This window comes from Hemitrygon akajei, chromosome 4 (genome assembly GCF_048418815.1).
Source record: "Hemitrygon akajei chromosome 4, sHemAka1.3, whole genome shotgun sequence".
Classification (NCBI taxonomy): Eukaryota; Metazoa; Chordata; class Chondrichthyes; order Myliobatiformes; family Dasyatidae; genus Hemitrygon; species Hemitrygon akajei.
Genome location: NC_133127.1, coordinates 39050178 through 39074333, shown reverse-complemented (window position 1 = coordinate 39074333; position 24156 = coordinate 39050178). Strand labels below are relative to the sequence as shown.

General features: G+C 43.8%; 1 protein-coding gene across 1 annotated transcript in view; it reads right to left on the bottom strand.

The window, feature by feature from the left end:
• tspan5a (tetraspanin 5a) overlaps positions 1–24156 on the bottom strand; it is a 105277-nt gene that overhangs the window by 5593 nt on the left and 75528 nt on the right. The window contains exons 2-7 of the mRNA XM_073042427.1: positions 16550–16600; positions 9874–10020; positions 9211–9381; positions 5141–5266; positions 3255–3302; positions 1248–1364 (exon numbers count right to left, since the gene is read on the bottom strand). Of these exons, the coding sequence (XP_072898528.1) occupies positions 1248–1364; positions 3255–3302; positions 5141–5266; positions 9211–9381; positions 9874–10020; positions 16550–16600 (660 nt within the window). The remainder of the gene's footprint in view (positions 1–1247; positions 1365–3254; positions 3303–5140; positions 5267–9210; positions 9382–9873; positions 10021–16549; positions 16601–24156) is intronic.

The following is a 24156-nucleotide window of genomic DNA, read 5'->3' as shown; positions in this document are numbered from 1 at the left end:
TCATGTTATCTAACCACATGACAAGAATACAACAGGGACGCTATCTTGCACTACCCAGATTCCAGGGGAGGTTGTTTTTCTTTCCAGACGTTCCAGTTAAATTAACTTGAAAAATATTATCAGCGTAAATTATACAACATTGGAATTATCTTTTTCTAGAAGAGTCACACACAGTTGCAGATCAATGGCAGCAAACTGCGATTGTATTATCAGCTGTCACACACAAAGCACTGGAGGGATTCAGTGGGTCGGGCAGCACCTGTGCACGGAAGTGGACAGTCGGTGTTTCGAGTTGAGACCCATCATCTGGACTGGAAAAAGAGAGGGAAGATAGCCAGCAAAATAAAAGGTTTTTGAGGAAAGGGGTGGCAGGGAAAAGGTGAATCCAGGTGAGCAGGGTGATCGGCAGGTGGAAGGGAGGAGCCTAGCATGGTGAGAGAAACTGGGAGGTGATAGGTGGCAGTGACAAAGACGATAGGGGAAGATGGAGCATAGATTAAAGAGAGGAAGTTGGGGAAAGGAATCAGTGGGGGGGGGGATGTGTAGGTGATAGGCAGATGGAGAAGAGATAGGGTGATGAAGGCCATTGGGATCAGAGAGAAAAGGAAAAAAAAGGAAAAGGGGACAGAGGGTAGTGGGTGCCAGAAATCGATGGTCATGCCTCCAGGTTGGGTTAGTCGACACGGATTAAGTGGAATATTTCTCTGATTAGCATTTAACCTTAACCCGGCACTGAAGGAGGCTGAGGACAGACTCCATCACAAATCAGCCCCCATATCGCACAGTTGGAGGGCTAGCAAACACGATGTGATGCCAAAGTGGAGTTTGCACTTTCTCCCTGTGACCATTGGTATCTTCCAGGTGCTCCAGTTTCCTCCAACATCCCAAGGACTGCAATTGGAATGTTAAATGGCTGCTGTTAATAGCACCCAGTAAGTGGTAGAGTCTTTTTGGGAATGTAGGAAGAATTACAGGGAAGTAGGATTGCTCTGTGAATCAATGGGTTTCTCATACACTGTAATGAAGTCCAAACAGTTGATCAAAAGGAAGATGACAAAGAACATCTCGAAGAGGTTTTGCAGGGGTTTAGGGTTGGACTCCCAGAGAGTAGGCCTTGACCCCAACAGTAGAACAATGGAAACCAGGTGGGGCGCTGCTCAGAGGGATGTATGGTTGGGAAATGTTTCAGAGATTGAGTAGACTATGGTAAGGTTCGAATGCTAGGAAAATACAGGAATAACTCTCACCTGCAATAATGCAATTCCAATAAATATCCCAGCAACCACTGTCAAGTTCTCCTGCAGCCACTTCTCAAACTGCCCTACGCAGCCTTTAGTGTAGATATAATTCTGTTGCTCAAGGACCTATAAGGAGAAGAGCACACCAGATGAAGCACTTATAAAGTTCCAGGGAAATTGCTGCGTGCAAATTCTCCTCAGTTACGTGTACTAACGTCTGAGAGATTAACGACTGGGTTTTGTAATGTCTTCTGCTGAAGACAGGTTTGTAAATAAGTCCCAATCACTTCCAACGATCTGCTCCATTGTTCAATTACCAGAGAGCTCCCTCTCAACAGGGTTTTCTGGAATTACCAGATATAGCCATCTGAAGTGTCTACACTCTAACTGAATCTCCCACACATGCAGTTAAATGTGACGTATTGCATTTTAGAACAAGGAGCATACAACACAGTAGCAGTCCTTCAACCCACGATGCTGTACTGACCTTTCAACGTACAGCAACGTTCATCTAACCCTTCCTGCCCACATAGCCCTCTTTTGTTTCATCCATATGCCTATCCAAGAATCTCTTAAATGTTCCCACCCCTCCCATACTTACCTCCGATCATATTAACAGGATGCTCTCTCATATTAGCCATTGTCAACCTGGGAAAAAGGTGCTGACTGTCCACTCTGTCTATGCCTCTCATCTCATACACCTCTATCAAGTCTCCTCTCATCGTCCATGTCCTAGCTCACTGGACCTTTCCTCTAATCCAGGCAGCATCCTCGTTAACCTCCTCTGCACTCTCTCTAAAGCTCTCAAATGCTTCCTATAATGAGGTGTCCAGAACTGAATACATGTGTGATCTAACCAGAGTTTTACAGAGCTGCAACATTACCTTGCAGCTCTTGGACTCAATCCCTGACTAAAGAAGTCCCACACAGCTTCTTAACCGCCCTATCAATTTATGTGGCAATTCTGAGGCATCTGTGGACATGGACCACAATATCCTTCTGTTCCTCCACACTGTTAAGAACCCTGCCATGGACTTGTACTCTGCCTTCAGGTTTGACATTCTAAAATGTATCACTTCACAGTTTCTGGACTGAACTGCATCTGCCACTTCTCAGCCCAGCTCTGCATCCGATCAGTGTACCACTGTAATCCAAGACCACCTCCGGCACTATCCACGGTGCCACAAACAAAGGAAGTGTCATTTTGGGAGTCAAGTGATGATAAGACTTGCACAGTGAACTCTTAGGGTTCTGTGTTGTGAAAAGTACTTTGACAGCAGCATTGCAGGTAGACAGGTAGGAAAGCCTGCTTTTGGCACACAGATCCTCATCGGTCAGAGCTTTGAGTACAGAAATTAGGAATGTCATTTTGCATCTGTTGAAGGTATTGATGAGCTCGGAGCTGGAATACTGTGTCCAGTTTTGATCACCGTGCTATAGGGGAGAGACACCTTTTATCTGGAAAAAGTGCAGGGGAGATTTATGAGGATGTTGCTTGTCTCAAGGAACTGAGTTATTGAGAGAGGTTGAGCCGGTTGGAACATTTCTCCCCCCCACTGGAGCACAGGAAAACGAGCAGTAATCTTACAGACGCATAAAATCATTAGAGGATGCAGATGGGGTGAATACATTTCTCCACCGAGGGATGGGGAATTAAGAACTAGAGGGCGTAGGTTTTAGCTGAAAAGGGAGTGATTTAATAAGAACCGGAAGGGCAACCTTTTCCGCCAGAGAGTGGTCAGTATGTGGAATGAGCTGCCAGAGGAAATGATTTAAGCATGTACAGTAACAACATTTAAAATATACCTAGACACAGACATAGGTGGGAAAGGTATATATGGGCCAAACATGGACAACTAGGACTAGTTTAGGTGGGAATCTTGATTGGCATGGACCAGTTGTGCCAAAGACCCTGCTTTCATACTGGAAGACACACAGAAACCTACAGAGAACTTTAAAGAACCTATTTATCCAGATTTTTTAAAAAACTCTGTTGTCTCATTTCTTCACACTCACCTCTTTCGATCTCACATCATACCCACACTGGGTGTTAATGACATCCTCCTAAAGAAAGAAGGTAATGACACAAAACCATTAGCCAAAGTTGACATTGCTGGGTAATTTTTAGCAGATTCTATCAACCTGTGTGTGTATAGACAACAACCTGCAAATCTGCTTGCATCGTAACATGAACTCAAATGGTGTTGCATCAAACCAGTCTCACGCACGGTTAATACAATGCATTTCCAACGTAGCTGGAAGATGCACCCGGTCCCGATGGAGTCTCACTCCCACCAGGCACTGCCCTCCAGATGAGACAATCGCCGACCACCTAGTACTTGCCAAGGTCAGCGAAAGGATGGAAGGCTGTTTGTCAATTTTCATCTCGAGAAGGTGCAGCAAGTGGACTCTGACCCACAGACTGATCCCAGGGACATACACTGAGAGATATAACAACTGCTGCTGGAGGGTCAAAGACACACTGGTCTTCCATTGTGAGATGTCCACAAGCAAATCTATGTTCTGGACCGAAGGAGCCACATGCTGAAGCTCAGTGCAGCCCACGCAAAGGCTGTGCGAGGGAGAACTACAAGTCTGAGTCCAATTTCCACCAGACACTGAAGGGCAAGACTCTGTGTAACAGCCTCATAAACACTTCACTGATGTATTGTTTGAGGAGGAAACATATGTGGTGCTGATGCATTGTAAGAGAGTGTATTCAATTAATAACACAATGAATGTAGGCAGACATGTACTGATTGTATTTACTGTACATATAACGGATTAAGCACATATCTGATTAAAATAAACTCAAACTCCACGCCACCGTCTTAAACCAGCAGGCCCTGGCTGAGCAGTGATTTAAATCAGCCGCATGGACAGCACAGAAATTGTGGGCTGAAGGGCCTGTTCCCAGGTTGTGCTGCTCCATGCTGGGTCAGTATGAGTGCAGTGATGTCAGAGGACTTGCAGCATTCGCTGTAACTGGATTTCAAACATGAGCCCGAGGATCAGCAGTGGAGCTTGTAGAAGAAGCCTGGGGGTGGGGGGCATTAGGGCCAATGAAATGGAGGCAATTTCTTTACATCCTTGGGTTAGAACTTACTTTGATTTCCACTTTTCTTAATCTCAGTCCTGTACTGACTGACCTATGCTGAATCTACCTTTCAACTGGCAAATTTCTGATCTTCTTGGTCAATTTGTTTTCATTAGTTTCACTGCCTCTGTCTTGCAGTTAAAACTCCTCTTGGCCTTACACAGCCCAGCCCCAATGCCTTTGCCTCTCTAACCACCACTAGCCCTTCAGTACTCTTCTAATTCCCATCACTCCACCACTGGTGGACATGCCTTCAGCTGGCTGGTATTTCCTTCCTACACTTCACTATCTTTTACCCTTTCATCCTCTCATCCTGTGAACCCACCTTCAAGACTAAGCAATGCTGAACCCTTAAAGGGGCTCCGTCCTGCATTTTGCTTGGCTGCCTTCCTGTGAAATAAACCATACCATCATTTATATCAACGCAAGCTGATGCAGTGCATCTGTTTGAAGAATCTGGAGTAATAATCTGCTGGTGGAAGTCAGTAATTTGCATGGGGAAAGGAATTATTGTTGTTCATCTTCAAAATGCTGAAGAAGTTACTTAAGTATTGACATTCCTTCCCCAACCACCCGCTAACAGATACTGCTTGACCCATTGAGTTTCTCCAGCCTACCGAGGACATAGAGGCACTGACGAGCTTTCTTGGCCACGTGGTTGGACTAGAACAGGCTTACTGGTGATATTCACTCCGAGGAACTCAAAGCTCTCAACCCTCAACCATTAACAGTCTTCTGTGTAAATCTTCAAGAACCTCCCTGTTGATTGGAAGGAATGCCTTGCTGCTTAACCCAGGAGTCTTACCGTGGGGTCCTTGGTACAACAGGAGAAGGGTACACCGCAACGTTCCCGACTTGTGTTGCTGTCTGTGCAGTTGAAGTAAATGTTTAGGTTCCAGTCATCGGCGCTGTGGGCACCACAGCATTCCCACTGGGGATGGAAAGAGAAGAGATAACTATCTTGGCTGCAAACCATCAGCTTCACACCAGATACACTGCAGGAAACCCTTTTGTACCTGTAGCATTTCACTTTGCAATCAATGTTTAAATATAAATCGGGGGGACGTCACGTGATGACGTAGGATCGAGACGCTGGAACCCAGCTCTCCCGTAAAAAGTTAATAAATTAATGTCTAAATGAAGAAAAGTTAGTCAGTATCTTCTAAAAGTTACTTATAAACTACTCCGGACTGTGTCAAGCAATGCCTCAAAGAAGGAAGATGAAGAAAACTAATACCGGGAAGATTACGCAAGTTGGAACAAGAGCGGGGCCCACGTCTGCCGAGGAACCGCGGTCTCAGGTACGTTGTGCCACCGGCGAGGCGGAACAAGAGACCGCGGCAACAATGGCCATTCCTGAAGGGAAGGGTCATCGTGAATTGCGCAAACCCGAAGGACGGAGCATGCGCAAACGGGAGCAACAAGAACTACAAAGCCCAGCTACCACTGCAACTGAAAGTGACAGTGAATCGGAGGGAGAGTCAAATGTCTCGGAAAGATCAGATGAAGAAGAAGCTAAAAGTCCTTCTAGAAATATAGAAAAGACTTTGAGGCAAATAATGCGTAAATTAGACACATTAAAAATAATTAAAAATAATCAAAAAAGACTCGAAAAAAAAATGACCAAAATGGAGATTATGCTTGATAAAATGACAAAGAGACAGGAAAAAATGGAAAAAAGAATTACGGACTTGGAAACTACAACGGAGGACATGGTTGAAAGAATGGACAAAATAGAAAATGAAAATGCTGCTTGGGCATCAGAAAGAAAACAATTTATGGAACAAATTGATAAGCTTGAAAATTTCAGTAGACGAAATAATATTAAAATTGTTGGACTTAAAGAAGATATAGAAGGAGAAGACCCAATAAATTTTTTTCAAAAATGGATCCCTGAAAAGTTGGAAATGGAAGGAGAAATTCCAATTGAGATCGAAAGGGCTCATAGATCCTTAAGGCCAAGACCTCGAGCTGATCAAAACCCACGATCAATTTTGATAAAATGCTTACGATACCAAGACAAAGAAAAGATCCTGAAGGCTGCTGCCCAAAGTGCCAAAAATAGAAACGGGCCATTGATGATAGCAGGAAAACCAGTCCTTTTTTACCCTGATATAAGTCACAACCTGTTGAAGAGGAAGAAGGAATTTAACCCAGTGAAAAAAGCCTTATGGGTAAAGGGTTACAAATTTACAATGCGTCATCCAGCAACACTGATAATTTTTTTGGAGGAAAAAAATTTTTTTCCGATTATCGAAAAGCGGAGGAGTTTGTACAAGATCTTCCATCTATTCGCTATGAAGATAGACCCAACGAACAGAATTGATGGACATTTATGGATATTATAGAAAAGGGGAGCAAAATTTTAGAAATACTAAATGAGAATGGTATTTCTTTTTTTTTCTCTTCTTATACATATACGTTTTTGTGTTGCGGGGGGGCTGGGGAGCTTTGGATCGGTTACTGCGGGATTCACGTGTGTAATCATGGCGGTTGCCATGACCCGTACAGCAGAGGGGGGTAATGTTGTGTTATTTTTCCACAACATTAGTAGGGGGGTATTTTGTTTTTTTCTTTATATTTTAATTTTCTTCTATCTTTTAGCCTGGATGATTGGTGGGGACACACATAGCAACACGGAGATTTTTATAAAGATTTCCCAAGATACCATGAAAGTGGAAAGATTAGGTATTATTATAGATTGGAATAATATAATTAAAAAAAATAATGACTAATCTACTAAACTTAACTATTTGAAAACAATAAAAAAAAGTTTAAAAAAAAAAAAATGTTTAAATATAAATCTAAACATGGGCAACAGTTTAGACCACCAGGCCTGGAAAATTACACCTATGAAGAACAACTGGAGCCGCTAGGGTTATTTCCTTTGGAACCGATGAAGCAGTAGAGAGATTGACTGTAGTGTACAAAACTGCAAGGACCTTTCCCCTGGGCAGCACCTTAGCATAGTCAATAGTGCAATCGCGATTGGTTTCCGATTCCCATCGCATTCTGTAAGGAATGGCTACATTCTCCCTGTGACTGCACGGGTTTCCTTTGGGTGCTCGGTCTCCTCCCACACTCCAAAGATGTACGGGTTAGTGTTAGTAAGTTGTGGATGTGCTACAATGGTGCCAGATGCGTGGCGACTCTCATGAGCTGCCCCCAGCACAATCCTCGCTGATTTGATTTGATGCGAATGGTGCGTCACTGTATGTTCTAATGCTTCAATGCACCCGTGACAAATAAAGCTAAAACAACTGTTTAATTCCTTAGCAGAATGGCCAAACACGAGAGAAGGTGGATGCACAGATTGAAGTATTTGACAGAAACAATAGAGGGATGATAAGTAAAATGTCTCACCCAGAGGTAGTGGGAGATCTAAGATGCCCACAAGTGGTGACGGTGGTGGAGAGGAACACGACAGGGTCTTTTAAGAGACTCGTGGATAGGTACATGGAGCTTAGAAAAATAGAGGGCTATGGGTAACTCTGGGTAATTTCTAAGTACATACAAGTTTGGCACAGCATTGTGGGCCGAAGGGCCTGTATTATGCTGTAGGTTTTCTATGTTTCTAAGAGTGAGACAGGCAGAAACCCTCCCTTCATTAAAACCTAACTTGGTTATATTTGAAAAACTGTCACCAAACCAGGTTTCGATTAATATGGATGTGACAGGCTGATGCTATGATTCCACGATGGTGATCAATGCTTATCAAATCACAACAGACATTCAGTGCAGCCTGCTTCCGTCGATCAACAACTGCAGATGGTGGAAATCCAAAATAAAATCAGATAATGTTAGACGCACTCAGTCGGTCGTGCAGCATCCATGGAGACAGGGAGATCTAATTTCAGATCAACAACCTTTCACTGAAAACAGACAATTAAGATTTAAATTGCAGAGGCAAGCAAAGCTGCAACTGTGCACGATGAGGAATGCCGCAGTCACTGGAGATTGGAAACAAAGGCTTCTTTCTTATTTCATAGTTCCAGCAATCACCGACTTCTGCATTTCCAGCACAGCTTGTTTCTGCGCACCACCCCCATCCTTTCTGCCCTCGTTCACCTCCCTTCATTTACAAAAATTAACTTTAAAATAAATTTCATGACGCATTCCGGTGATAATGAAGCTGATTCTGATTCCTTCAGTTCTGATAAAAGGATATTGATCTGAAGCATTCAGACAGATCAGCTAAGATTACCAAGCACTCACATTCTCGCTTAGACAGACTGAAGCAGGTCCCTCGTGAGACCACTATGTATTAGACATACATTGGAGAAGAAATAGGCCATTCAGTCCATCGAGTCTCATCTGCCATTCCATCATGACTGATTTATCATCCCTCTCAACTCCATACTTTTGCCTTCTCCTCACAACCTTTGACACCCTTACTAATTAAGAACCCATCAACCTCGTGCATGTTCATTTTGCCAGTTCCCGAGTTCTGAATCAGTATTTCAGTTTTCTCTCCATAGATGCTGCCTGACCTGCTGAGTGTCTATAGTATTTTTTGTTTTTAATCCAGAACTCACTGCCTGCAAGGGCACCAGAACAATCATTCAATGCCTGCAAAAGGAATTGAACAGGTACCTGAAAGAGAAGAGGGCTACGGGGAAGAGAGGGGAACCAAATTAACAGCTTTCCTCCACTAAGAGCTACCACAGATGACAGGCCATAAATCTTCTTCAGGACAGTGGTATTCTATGGTTTTAATATCTGTCATCTCTTCACAATCTAAGCTCCATAACCTTGGTTACATTTTGTGAACGTGGTAAAGTTTTGTGAACGGAAAAGCTGTCCTCTGATCGCCCCTAATAACTAGCCACACTAAGTGGCTCTCATTCAAGACCTTTCCGCTACCCGATGACTTACATATTCCTGTGTGAAGTCAATGAGGTTCTGCAGATCGATGTCATCTCGATAGGCTCTGATGTTCTTGTTAATAAAAAAGTTGAGCTGATCTCTGATCCAGTCCTTGAAGACGAAAGCCAGCACCCCCGCAGTGAGCTCCAGGAAAAAAATTACACCGAGGAACACCGAGAACTGTTTCAAAACAAGAGAACAGAGTTAAGGAGACTTCAGACACTGATGCCTTGTGTGTTCATTTAAATCCTCCCTCACTCTTGAGGACTGCAGCATGTTCATGTGACTGCCTCATAGATCCACTTACAAATTCATTCCTGACCCCTGTGAAGATTGCTTGTTCTCCCCATATACTGCATCGGTTTCCTCAAGGACACTCCAGTTCACTCCCACATCCAAAGACGTTTTGATAAATTAACTGGTTACTGCAAATTACTCCTCAGAATAGTTTAGAGGCAAAAGAATGAAAGAGGAGTTGATTGGAATGTGAGTGAATAGGTTGCGCAGGGTCAAGGAAATGGGGGCATGGAGAAAGTAGACTCTTTACTTTGGTGCCACAGTATCAAGTTTACACAAAGGATTAAGCCATGCCCCCTTTAGCTAGCATGGATTCAAGGGGCACACTGGCCTCCTGCTGTGCTGAGAATGCTAATAGTGTTATTATTCACTTACAAACTTGAGAAGAAAGGTGTTCTCCCGCAAAGCACCAATACATCCGGCAAATCCCAGAATGAACATCACACCTCCGACAACAAGGAACAGCCAGACTGGATCGAAGCCACCCAAGTCTGTGATGGAGGAAATATTCGACAACACTCCCTGAAAGCCAACAAACAGATACACAGCTCATCGAGTGTAACACAATCCAAAAATGACAAGCACAATCTGTCTCATTACATTCCTATTTTTTGGACCTACTGGAAAATATAATATCACTGCACTAAAAGAAAAGGCACGTTGGTACAGCAGATTGTGCTGGTGCCTCATTGCTCCTGTGTCCCATGTTCAATCCTGATCTCAGGAATATTCTACTGGGTGGAGTTTGCACGTTCTCCCTGTGACTGCGAGGGATACCCCAGGTGTCTGGTTTCCTCCCACATGTTGGTAGGTCAAATGGCCACTGTATATCACTCCTTGTATAGGTAGGAGACACCAGAAACAAAGATGCACAACGAGCGTGTGAAGGTATAGGTTGCAGAGGTCTAGAGAAGGAATAGAATTGGGGAAAATCTGAATGCAGGCATGGACTCAATGGGAAGAATGGCCTTCTTTGATGTCATAAGAAAATACAGCATGAATGCAAGGCTTACCATGTCACCTGTACTGAGTTAGTGACAAATTTTGCATGCCATCCAAAGATCAGTCGGTAGCTAACTACATCGAAGTAGTATAAAAGGAAAAAGAAATCAGACTGTGAGTATAGATTTACAGTCGCAAGGCCGTAAGGAGGTAGACTGTGAGCTCAAGAATCCTTCTTGTCATTCTAAGACTATTGAACAGTTCCTTAATACGATAAGAAGGACTCTTGCTCTCACAATCTACCTCATTATGGTCTTGCAACTTGCTCTCTGTCTACACTGCACTTTCTCTGTAACTGTAACACTATGCTCACATCTGATTTACTTTTCCTTTTGTACGACCTCGATGGGGAAGAAACAGACGAGAAGGATGCCACTTTAGAAGAGATGAGAAGGAATCTGTTTAGCCAGAGGGTGGTAAATCTTTGGAATCATTATCACAGACAGCTGTCATTGAATACATTTAAAGTGGAGGCTGATAGGTTCTTGATTAGTAAGGGTGGCAAAGGTTACAGGGAGAGGGCAGTAGAATGGGGTTGAGGGAGAGAATAAATCAGCCATGATGGAATGGCAGAGCACACCCAATGGGCCGAATGGCCTAATTCTATTCCTACGTCTCATGGTCTTATGGTCTAAATATACATGATTGGTTCAGAGATGATCGGTAAAGCTCTAATAATCCAGCATTATTGGGAATTTGGTGATGCCAAAATGCAGGATTTCAGGATTGGACATTACTCCATATACCCATTTTACTTTTTAACTGGTCACACTTAAGTACAACTTTTCAATCACCCATTGATTTTAGAGGAAACCTGGTGAGTTTCACTGGTGAATTTCAGCTTGTCAGGATAGTCTGCTCACAAACAGGGGCAAAAGCTTAGGGTGAGTGGAGAAAGAGTTAAATAGGACCTTAGCGATTTCCCGCAGTGGATGATGGGTATATGGAACAAGCTGCCCCTGAGAAAGTGGTTGAGCCAGATACGAAAATAACATTAAAAAGACATTTGGTACATGCATAGGATAGGCTTTGAGGGACATTGGCCAAACACGAGCAAAATGGACTAGGTTAGGTAGGCAGGTTGCTTAGTGTGGATGAGTTGGGCTAAAGGGCCTGTACTACTTCACAACAAACATCCCCACATCACTGACTCCTGGTGTCCCTGAGCCTAACTCACATTGCGTATTCACAGTGCAGAGTATCAGGTAATTCTAGACCATAAGGATACCCGAATGACCAGACAGGAAGTTACTGGAGCTTTACTGCAGTCAGGGTCTGCTCAATGGAGACCACGCCTTGTTTCCATGGTGTTATCCAGACCTTTTAAGTATGCAGCTTTAAAAAAATACTCGTATCACAGTCACTGGCTGGGAGGGGATTTCTTTGATGAACCGCAAAGTCAGTAACTGCAGCCAGAGCACATGAAAACGACTTGCAAAACTTAACTAGCTCAGTTTTATCTCGATCTAACTTATCAGAAACTAGAACAGGATCAAGTGCATGCCCATTTCACCAGGAGGCAGACAAAGCAGACCTCAGCAATCAGCACTACCCCTTAACATTAGAAACCGCAGTACTGCAAAGACCACAAAACCAGTGTTTAAATGCAATGTTTTCCTATATACAGTATATATGAAAGTCACTGACTACAAAAGAATTATGAATGCATATCTTGAATGTCATAAATCAATGTGGACAATAAAATGTTGATAACCCGACTGTTAGCAAGAGCCAGCCCTCCATTTGCAGTTGTGTTTGGGCCAAGGGTATCATTCATTCATAAACACACACACACACTCGCTTCTCGTCTCTGTCTACTGGGTGTCAGCTTGCTGGCAATCTTTGACAGCCACTGGAATCCGAAAGGAGGTGGGGGGTGGGGGGTGGGGAGGAGGGTTGAAGTGTGCAAGGGAAAATGATACCCAGGAAAGGAAAGAGGAAGTTATGAGTGCACTGCTGTAAAGCTGGAGCCTCACAGTGCCAGGTTCATAAAACATAGGAGCAGATTAAAGCCATTTGGCCCTTCGAGTCTGCTCCGCATTCCAACATGGCTGATTTTATTATCCCTCTCAACCCCTGCCTTCTCCCCATAACCTCTGGCAGCCTTACTAATTGAGAATCTATCAACCTCCACTTTAAATATACCCAATGCCTTGGCCTCCATAGCTGTCTGTGATAAAGAATTCCACAGATTCACCACCTCCAGGCTAACAAAATTCCTCCTCTTCTCTATTCTAAATGGATGTCCCTCTATTCTGACTCTGTGCTTTCTGGCCCTAGACTCTACCTCACTATAGGTTTCAATGAGATCCCCCATCATTCTTCTAAACTCCATGAGTACAGGCCCAGAGCCATCGAACACTCCTCATATGTTAACACTTTCATTCCCCGACTCATTCTTGTGAACTTCCTATAGACGCAGCACATCTTTTCTTCGATAAGGGGCCCAAAGCTGATCAGAAAACCCCGAGCAGTCGAAATCAACGCCTTATAAAGCCTCAGCATTACATCCTTGCTTTTATATTTTAGTCCTTTCAAAACAAATGGGTAACATTACATTTGCCTTCCTTACCATCGACTCAACATACGATTTAACCTTTAGGGAATCCTGCCTGAGGACTCCCAAGTCTCTTTGCACACGTGTTTTCTGAATTTTCTCCCCTTTTAGAAAATATTCTATGCCTTTATTCCTTCTACCAAAGTGCATTACCATACACTTCCAAAACTATATTTAATCTGCCACCTCAATATTTATTCTCCTAATCTATCCCAGTCCTCTGCAGATTCCCTGCTTCCTCAACACTATCTGCAGAAGGACCCATCTTCATATCGTCCACAAACTTGGCCACAAAGCTATCAATTCTGTCATCAGTCTTAATCTTTGCTGATTTGCATAGTTTCCATGTAACTGGATGCGTTTTCTCTTTCCCAAACACGCAGCATTGGGAGACAAGTTTGTCATGGCCAATTGTTGCTACTGTGATTCAGTGGGCTGATGGCCTGTTTCCATGCCACGTGGCTCTCTGACTTTAATTGTGGGTCCACACTCGAGACAGGATGTAAATGACACCAGAAAGGAGATTTCTTTCCCCATTGGAGGCTGGTGTTAGGCTGTCTTTAAGGAGAGTGAAACCTCACGAGGTGGCAGGCCCTGATTGAGTACCTGGTAAGGCTCTGAAAACCTGTGCCAACCAACTGGGAGGAGTATTCAAGGACATTTTCAAACTCTCACTGCTACAGTCAAAAGTTCCCACCTGCTTCTAAAAGGCAACAATCATACCAGTGCCAAAGAAGAGCAGTGTGAGGTGCCTTAATGACTATCGCCCAGTAACGCTCATATCTACGATGATGAAATGCTTTGAGAGTTGGTTATGACTAGACTGAACTCCTGCCTCAGCAAGGACCTGGACCCACTGCAATTTGCCTATTGCCACAATAGGTCTGCAGCAGACGCAACCTCAATGGCTCTTCACATGGCCTTAGGTTACCTGGACAATACAAACACCTACGTCAGGATGCTGTTCATTGACTATAGCTCAGCATTTAACACCATCATTCCCACATTCCTGATTGATGAGCTACAGAACCTGGGCCTCTGTACTTCTCTCTGAAATTGGACCCTTGACTTCCTAACTGGAAGACCACAATCTGTGGGGATTGGTGATAATATTTCCAACTGGTGATAACTGAAAATGCAGCTCCGAAGATGGAGCAGACCGCGCATTCAACAAAGATTCTCACGGGACTGTGCGGTTGTGTGACCCTCTTCAAGATCAGATGGCTATAACATCGAATGAAATGCCACAGTCTTAAGTTAATGAGGTCAGCTTGACTTAGAGCTCATATGTGTGAGTGGGATTTTGGTCAATGCGAGGTCAACCAGATTGAAAATGAACATCACCAATAGCCTGTCTTGGTCTAACCACAAAGATGCCACGGCCAAGAACGCTCACCAGTGTCTCTACTTCCTCAGGAGTCTAAAAAAATTTGGCATCTCCTAATTATCCTTCTCCAACACCATCAAAGGCGTCCTATCTGGATGCATCGCGGCTTGGTATGGCAACTGCTCTGTCCATGACTGCAAGAAATGGCAGCTTTGTAGCCACAGCTCAGTACATCCTGGAATTCAGCCTCCCTCCATGGACTCTGTCTATACATCAGCGCATCAGAAAGACCCCGCCAGCCCTGGACATTCCGCAGCATCAGGCAGAAGGTGTAACAGATTGGAAGTATTTACCATCGGACTCAAGAAGAGCTTCTCTTCAACTGTTGCAAGACTAGTAAACGGTTCCTGAGTACAATAAGATGGACTCCTGACTTTACAATCTACCTTGTTATGACCTTACAACTTATTATCTACCTGCACTACACTTCCTCTGTAACTGTAACACTCTATTCTGCATTCTGTTATTGTTTTCCCTTGTACTACACTACTGAGCAAAAGTCTTAGGCACCCTAGCGAGATATATGTGCCCAAGACTCCTGCACGATATTGTACTTCGATTCATTGTTGTAACAAAATAATCTGTATGGACTGCATGCAAGGCAAATTTTTCCACTATCTTAGTACATGGCAATAATAACCCAATCAACAAAATTCAGGTTATGTTTCATTCATTGTAAAAAAAAAAGTTAATTCAGTAAAATGCAAAGGCTGTTGATCCAAGAATGTGTTCACAAGCTCTGGTTTGGACCGAGTGCGTGACCCCCAAGGGGGAGACAGAGTTCATGACATATACTTGTTGAAATTATCCAAATGATTATTAATGACTCAGTTATTATCCCATCTACTTCCTCCCACTTCCCTAGACAACGCTACAACGAACTTCTGTGTTCATTGTTTTATGTCTGTTGGGGAACTATGAGGGAGAAAGTGAAGTGTGCATTGACTATTCATTAAATAACACCACTACATACTGGGGGCTGCTAATTAAATTCCCAAAGCATTGTGGAAGTTCAAGTTCCAGTTTAGAACATTACAGGCCTTTCAGCCCACAATGTTGTGTTGACCATGTAACCTACTCTAGAAACTGCTTAGAATTTTCCTACCGCATAGCCCTCTATTTTCCTAAGCTCCATGTACCAATTGTCATTCAACAATACACATGTACACAGCCAAACAAAACAGCATTCCTCCATGGCCAAGGTGCAAAACTTAGTACCAACAGATACACACAGCACACAGGTCATGCTCTCTTCTCGCTGCTGTCATCAGGAAGGTGGTACAGGAGCCTCAGGACCCAAACCACTAGGTACAGGAACAGTTATTACCCCTCAACCCCTTGAACAAGAGGAGATAATTTCACTTGCCCCATAAATCAACTATTCCCCCTTTGGACTCACTTTCAAGGACTCTTCATCTCATGTTCTTGATATTTATTGTTTATTTATTTTTTTATTATTTTCTCTTTTGTACTTCCACATTGGTTGTTTGTCTATCCTGTTCACTGCAGTCTTTCATTTATTCTACTGTGGTTCTTGGATTTACTGTGTATACCCACAAGAAAATAAATCTCAGGATTGTATATGGTGACTTTGATAATAGGTTGACTTTGTACTTCGCCTTATTGAGGCATAGGTTTACAAAGATGTCCTTGTCGTTTGGGAGGCTTGTGATGGAGCTGGCACTTGGAGGGCTCTGGGCATGGGGACAAGACAAATCATTGGGCATGCATTGTTGGACACAAAGACGTTAGTGTTGGATGTCCATTGGCAGATGGGGGTTGTTGGGGAGGGTGGAGGTGATATAATGTGGTGTTGTTGAAGAACATCATACCTTGGAGGTCTCCAAGTTCAATGCTGAAGGAGAAGGGAAAAAGTGACAATTGCCTCTGGTCAATAGTGGGCATCCCCCAGTGCAATGTGGCCAAAGAACCCCCACAATGTCCTTGAGGACAGAGCAACAGAAACACCCTTTCTCCTTGCAGTTCCAACAAAGTAACTCTTTTCACCCACCTTCTCCCTTAATCATTAATTATTGAAGTAATGGCTCTTAGGTACAGAACAGGGCATCTTCTAGTATTCATCTTGTGTGATCAGTGACCCTTACCTTCTCATTCCACGCCCACAGTCCGACTCCGAGAAAGGCCACTCCCAAAAACTGGAAAACAAGATGGAAAATCGTTGGTCCTTCAAATATAGTGGCTTTATTACCACAGAGACATCATCATCATAACATGAGATAAGGCCCTTTGGCTCAACTTGTCCAGGCCACCTAGACGTCTACTTGAGCTTTTCTATCCATGAACTTTTCCAAATGTCCTTTAAATGTTGTTACTTTATCTGTCTCTACCACTTCCTCTGGCAGCTCATTCCATTTACCCACCAACCCCTCTGAGAATTTGCTTCTCAGATCCATTTTAAATCTTTCCTCTCTCACCTTAAACCTAGGCTTTCTGGCTTTAGATTCCTCTACCCTGGGATAAAGATTGTGACTATTGACCCTATCTATGCTCCTTATGATTTTATAAACCTTTATAAGGTCACTGCTCAGTCTCTTTTGCTCCAAGCAAAACAATCCCGGCCCATCCAGTCTCTTCTTGTAACTCAAGATCTTCCAGCAACATCCTTCCGAATACTTTCTGCATCCTACCAAGCTTAATCACATCTTCCCTGTAGTATGGTGACCAGAACTGTACACAATACTCCAAGTGCAGCTTTGCCGATGTCCCAAGCAGCTGTAACATGACATCCCATCTCGCGTATTCCATGCCTCAACCAATGAAGCCAAGCATCTTCACCATCTAATCTACCCATGTCACCACTTTGAGGAAACTATATACTTTCCCCTTGCATCATTCTGTTCACCAACACTCGCCGGTGTCCTGTCAATCATTGTGTACAATGTGCCCTGATTTAACTTCATATGCATCACCTTACTCTTCCTGAGTCAAATTCCATCTGCCATATCTTGGCCCACTTGCCCAGATTACTAATAATTTCCAGTGAATTTTATCAAAGAGCTCCTTCCTGTGTGCACTTTAGTTATGGGACTTTTTTAAGCTATAAAAAGTCTTTGTTTTTGAAGCTGCTTCCTCCCACTTATGATTTTGTGGGATTTTACAGAGGTTAATGTAAGCTTTAATCTTTAATATTTATTTGGGCACATGTTTCAAAAACAATTAGGCAATTTTATCATCAGGGAGGATGCCTTTGGAGTCATTATGGTTGTGATGGCTGCTTACAGTAAATAAGAACAATGAAGCAGCTGAGAGATGATGAGAACGATGAATGGAGCCTGCACAGCTCATCGAGCTGTTCTGCCAATCAATAACCTTGTGGCCGATCAGCTACCTTGTTCACTTGCACCCACAGCTGTAGATTCTTTGAAGTCTAAAAACCTAACAAGCTCAGCATTACATGCAAACACACGGAAGGCATGCTAGTGCTTTCTTAGGAGATTAAGGAGGTTCGGCTTTAAATTGCACACTCGAACAAACTTCTACAGATGCGTTGAGAAATGTATCGTGACTAGCTGCATCCTAGTCTCATACAACAATTCACATATCCATGAATGTAAGAAGCTTCCCAAACCTCCTCACCAGCAAAAGTATTTACATCCATCAAAGATTCATACCATCTGGGCCATGCCATTTTCTCGCAGTTATCATCAGGCAGGAGATACAGAAGGTTTCAGTTACTCAAGAACAGCTACTTTCCTTCAGTCATTCAGTTCTTGAACCAACCAGCACATCCTTAATCACCAGTTTACAACTTTGATCAATTTGCACAAAAATGGACTTGTATTTTTTCTAATTGTTCCTTGCAAAGAAAGTTATATACAATTCATGTCTAACCCTCTCACCATGGCTCGTAATAAACCAGGCTTGTTAGCTGACTCTAGCGACCAGCCACATGGCTCTCACTGCATGAGTAACAGTGCGAAGGCCATCTTCAGTAAGCAACACAGGTCTAAGGTTTGTATGATTGGGGTTCAACCCAACCAGAAAGTTGGAATATTCCATTGAGGGAATGGAAATTGTGCTGAATGCTATACAAATTCTGCCCCATGCAAAGTTACCATCCACCAGGACCTTACACTGGCATAAAATTAAAAAGGAAGTATATTTACAGATATTTCAACTTTAACAAACAGTTAGTGGAAAAAGAAAAAGGGCCTGTTACAGTTAAACCAGTCTAAATGTGCGCATAAACATTGTAGCTCATTTCTGGATAGTTGGGTGTTTTCCTTTAATTAGTCACACACTGAACTCACATTCTGTGTGACGGACACCAGCCACAGTTCAAACTTCCCCTGAAGATTGTTATGAATGAACTGGCTAACTCATAAGTATTGGCACTTCCTCCTTAGAACCATTCATCTGCAGAACGCATGTCTTACAACAGAGTCTCTCCTTTGGGCGGGGTTCTGCCAGCATCTTCCCTTGTGCTTTTCTTCACACCTCCTTCCACTACCAACCCCTGCCAACAAAAGATGCAAAGCCAACCTACTGTCTCCTAGAAATCTGATGCTGCCGAACTCTCTCAAATGGTCCATGGCATCCCACTGGACAAGCATGTTATCAACAAACCCAACGAGCTGGCACAAAATTTCTAAACTGGGCAAACAATTCCTTACCTCAGCAGAAACCAAAATACTAAACTGTAAAGCTTAACTAACAGAACACGCTGCGCTTTACTGAAAACTGCTGAAAATAAAACACTTAACAGAACAAAAATAATAATACAATAAAACACGTTCTTAACCAGGGCTTACATATTTTTTGTGAATGTTGCTTATAAAACGTTACATACCAGTGATACTGCTGCAAGTATTTTATTGTACCTGTGTACACATGCACTTGTTCATACGGCAATAAACTCAACTCACTTGAATTTAGTCAATGGACAAGTCCACAGCTGTTCAGAGTGAAGGATTTTAAAGACTTGCAGCCCTCTGCGTAAAGTAGTTTATTCTTGACTCAGTAATAAATGGTTGAACACTTAATTTGAGGTAATAACTACTGGTGCTGGGAGAAAGATTTTCTGTCATCTCTGTTAAATCCCTTTAAGAATTTATGTTCCATGGAAGATTGGATACCTCCTCTGCCCCTTGCTCTTTCTGAGAACTCCTCCAGTCCCACAAACACCAAGAGCTCAGTGCTCATCCAGTTCCAATTTCCCAAGCATTCCCAGTTTCCAACACTCCAACAACCTATAGTTGTCCCTTCTACAGATGAACATCATGCTCCAGAGTTCTCTCCCAAACCTGTCTCCTCCCCTCTTCCCTATATCTTACTTCTTCCACCGAGGATCTGTTTGTCTTCAAGTTCAGTCTTACACATACCACAACCTAGAGGGCCATTTGTCCTTTAAGGTCCATGCCAGCTCCAAGCAGAACAATCCCATCTCCGTTTCCTTGATTCTGTGAATCCCTGCAACTTATTGGTGTTGGTTTATTATTGCCACATGTAGCAAGGTCCAGTGAAAAGCTTTTGTTTGCATTCCCATCCAGTTCAGATCGTTGCATACACAAGTTTTTTTATCAAAATATACTTTATTCAAAAATAAAATTATGTACAATAAACCATTCAACGTCTCTCAATCCTTTACAAATGTTTCCATTACGGTCTTTATATTTCCACACTTTTAGCCAACCACATGGCACTCTGTTGTTTCATATTTACATACCCTTGTTGAAGGGTATACTCCCCGCCACCCTACCCCTCAACTCCCGCGGGAGAAGAACTCTAAACTGTGGTCCTTCCTCATCGGACCCTTGCGGTGGCTGCACCGAGTTTGAGTGCGTCCCTCAGCACGTACTCCTGCAGCCGAGAATGTGCCAGTCGGCAGCATTCCCCCACGGACATCTCCGTGTGTACACTGAGATAGTAAAAAGAAAAGCAGAATGCAGACTATAGTGTTGCAGGTGTCAGCAAAGTGCAAGGTGGGTTGGGGGATCAAGGGTACATCTCTAGTATATGAGAGGTCCAGTCAAGAGTCAGATAATAGAAATATAGTAGCTGTCCCCGAGCCTGGCAGTCCATAGAAACACCTTTTTGAACCTTCTGCCCAACAGGAAAGGAGACAAGAGAGAATGAAGTGGGTTCAGTATTTATTATGCTGATTGCTTTCTCAAGGACGTGAGAAGTGAAGACAGAGCCAGTCAGGGGAGGCTGGTTTGCATAATAGACTGTGCTCACAACTCTGCAATTGTTTGCAACCTTAGCCAGAGGATTTGATATACTGTGCCAAGCTGTGATACAACTGATGAGATGCTCTCTATAAAATGTGGTGAGTTATCAATCAGGCTCATGCCAAAGTTCCTTAGCCTTCTGAGAAACCTGGTGTGCTTTGGTGTGCTTTCCCGAGCATAGCCAACTCCCCCCCCCCCCCCACCCCTTCGATTCTCTGTCACCAAACTACAATAACAGGGAATTTACAAAGGCCAATTAACCTACCAGCTCATTACTGGATGAGAGAGAAAACCGAAGCACCCAGGGGACCCCTCCAGCCGCAGGGCGAACACAGACAGTAGAAGTCGGGATCAATCCTTGGTCCCAGGAGCTGAGAGGTGGTTAACCTGATATCCCCTTATGTGGCCTGATGTTAAATTCTGTTTGAAAACAACCCTGTGAAGGACTTTGAGAGGACTGCCACATTACAGTCACTGCATAAACATGTCATATTATATTCCATTCTAGAGACACTTCATCTTATTTACAATCCACTGTCAGCCAACATCAAATAGACACTGAGAAGGCAAGCCAGACAGCACCAGATCAGCAGAGGATATCAGAAATACAGGACATGCATCCAGCTCTGATGTACTACAAGGTCATTGATTCTCTCTCACAGAAGCTGCCTGACCTGCCCAGCGTTCCCACAGGGTTTTATTTCAGACGTCCAGCATCTGCAGGGCTTGGCTCTTCCCTTTCCAGTGTTAATGTGACAACGTCACCGCCCGGATTAGAGGACATGAAATAAAAGGTGTGGCTAGACAAACAAGGGTTTGTGTTCTCTGAAGTGAAGCAGGCTGAGTGGAGACCTGATAAAGCTTATAAGATTATGATTGGTGTGGACACACAGATAGTATCTTTATCCCAGAGTTGAAATACCCAATACTAGAGTGCGTACATTTAAGGTGAGGGGGGAAGGCTCAAAGTAGATACGTGGAGCAGGTTACTTTTTAAACAGAGTGCTGAATGCCTGGAATGTGCTGCCAGAGGTGGCAGAGGAGGGAGGTACGATGGTGATGTAGAAGAGGCTATTAGACAGGTAAATAAATATGCAGAGAATGGAAGGATATAGACCGTGTTCAGGCAGAAGAGATTAAGTATCATTATATTTACAGTAACTGACAGAGGGCAGAGCTTAGTCGAGATGGCGCTAAATGGCGACTCCTTTGCTTGCATCTTCGGAAACAGCTCTATTTCCATCTTTAATATCTTTATTTTTTCCTTTCAGGGTTCTTTTGAAGACCCTGACCTGGAGTTACATGCTGACTTTGGCTAATTGCGGGAGTGGAACCCGCTCATGGGGTGTCACAACTGGCCGTTATCCGACATGCCAAGGGTGAGGCCTAAGAGTTCGGCTCGCCTTTGGAGGCCTAGGATCTTGGGGCTCTGGAGACGGGCGGATCGAAGGTCGGTGTCCCGGACCGGTGTGTCATGGGAGCTGGAAGACCTTTGGCTCTGTACCCAGAGACCTGAGATATTTGGGCATAGATGCAACGGACTTTTAACATCGTAAGCCAGTGAGTTGTTTGTTATGTCTCCCCTCTCGGTATGAAACGGAGACATCTCTTTCTCCCTTATTAGGCAGAGGGAGAGCCTGTGGTATGTCGAGTGTGAATGCGTAGTCTTTGGGGTAACTGCAAGTCTGTGTCTTTGCTGTTGCTTTGCTCACACTTGAGTGTTCAGTGACGGGTGCCGATGCTTTTTTTTTGTCAGTGGGGGGAGGGGGATTGTTGCTTGTTGCTGCTTACATGCGGGAGGGAGGGGAGCTGGGGGGTCTTTGGGGTTCTAACGTTTAACTGTTATTCATTCTTTGGAGGCACTCCTCTGTTTTCGTGGATGGTTGCGAAGAAAAGGCAGTTCAGGATGTATACATTTCCCTGACATTAAAGTGGATCCTTCAACCTTTGAAACCTGAACAGACCCTTCCAGCACAATGAGCCTGCGCCGTCCAATTAAACTAATAACCTGTAGGTCTTTGGCATGCGAGAGGAAAACACTGCACATGGCGGACACTCCGCAGTCTCAGGGACAATGTACAAACTCACTACAGACAGGAAACCACTACACATGGCGGACAGCCCGCAGTCTCAGGGACAATGTATAAACTCACTACAGACAGGAAACCACTACACATGGCGGACAGCCCGCAGTCTCGGACAATGTATAAACTCACTACAGACAGGAAACCACTACACATGGCGGACAGCCCGCAGTCTCAGGGACAATGTATAAACTCACTACAGACAGGAAACCACTACACATGGCGGACAGCCCGCAGTCTCAGGGACAATGTATAAACTCACTACAGACAGGAAACCACTACACATGGCGGACAGCCCACAGTCTCAGGAAGAATGTATAAACTCACTACAGACAGCAGCAGAATTGAACCCAGTTCACTGACACGTAATAGCATTATGCTAACCACTACACTATCATGCTGCTCGTTAGCTTAGTACGCTCGGCAAAACACTGTGGGCTGAAGGCCTGATCCTTTGCAGTACTTCCCCATGTTCTAATTTCATCACAGAACCCTGGTGCAAACCTCTTTACACCTTTAGAGCAGCAGTATTCCCCTAACTACTGGGTGGAATAACTAAGAAATGATTCTGATTCAGGCTGCACTTATTGATTAAGATTATTGTTTAGAAGCACAAGAGTTAAGCCAAGATGTATTGCGAGCTGGCATATAGGGTCTGTTTTCCCAATGCTGACTGATCTGACAGATGGGGTGCTGGATCCTCCTGCCCATCCAGGAGACCACAGGGACGACTGACAGTATCCCAGAATGCCACAGGAGACAATCAAATAAAAATGACCCAACATAAAACTGCTTGAACTTGAAGAGGCCCTTTTGCCGAACCAGTCCATACTGACCAAGACACCCTTCTAAGCTAGCCCCATTTGCCTACACTTGGCCCATATCCTTCCAAGCCTTTCCTTTCCATGACCCTGCAACATTGTTAACACTGTTGCCTCAAACTCTTCCTTGAGCAGTTCATTCCCTATACTGACCATCCTCTAGACAACAAAGATGTCCCTCAGGTCTGCATCATATCTCTCCCGTCACACCTTAAACCTATGCCTATGCCCCTGGGAAAATTTCCTTGGCCCCAAAACAGAAATAGAACCAGATAAATATTTTTTTCAAACGTGAATCAACAATGAGCTTTGGACCACAGGCAGACTAATGGATCTCTTGACTTCATCTGGATAGTGAGATTCAAACTCTCCACATCAGATTTTTGGACCATGAAATGGTTGTCAGCTCAGTTGAAACCAAGGTATCACTGTTCACCTCACAGACTCTTCCTCAGAGAGCAACACAAACGGACTGAGGCCACTCCCTCTCATTGCTAGCACCAAAAACTTTACGATGAGGAAGACCAGCTGAGTCTTCATTTGCTCCCCATGCCACTGAGCAGATATGGATTCTTGAAGAGTCACTGATGAAGATACCCCACAGATCACACACAAC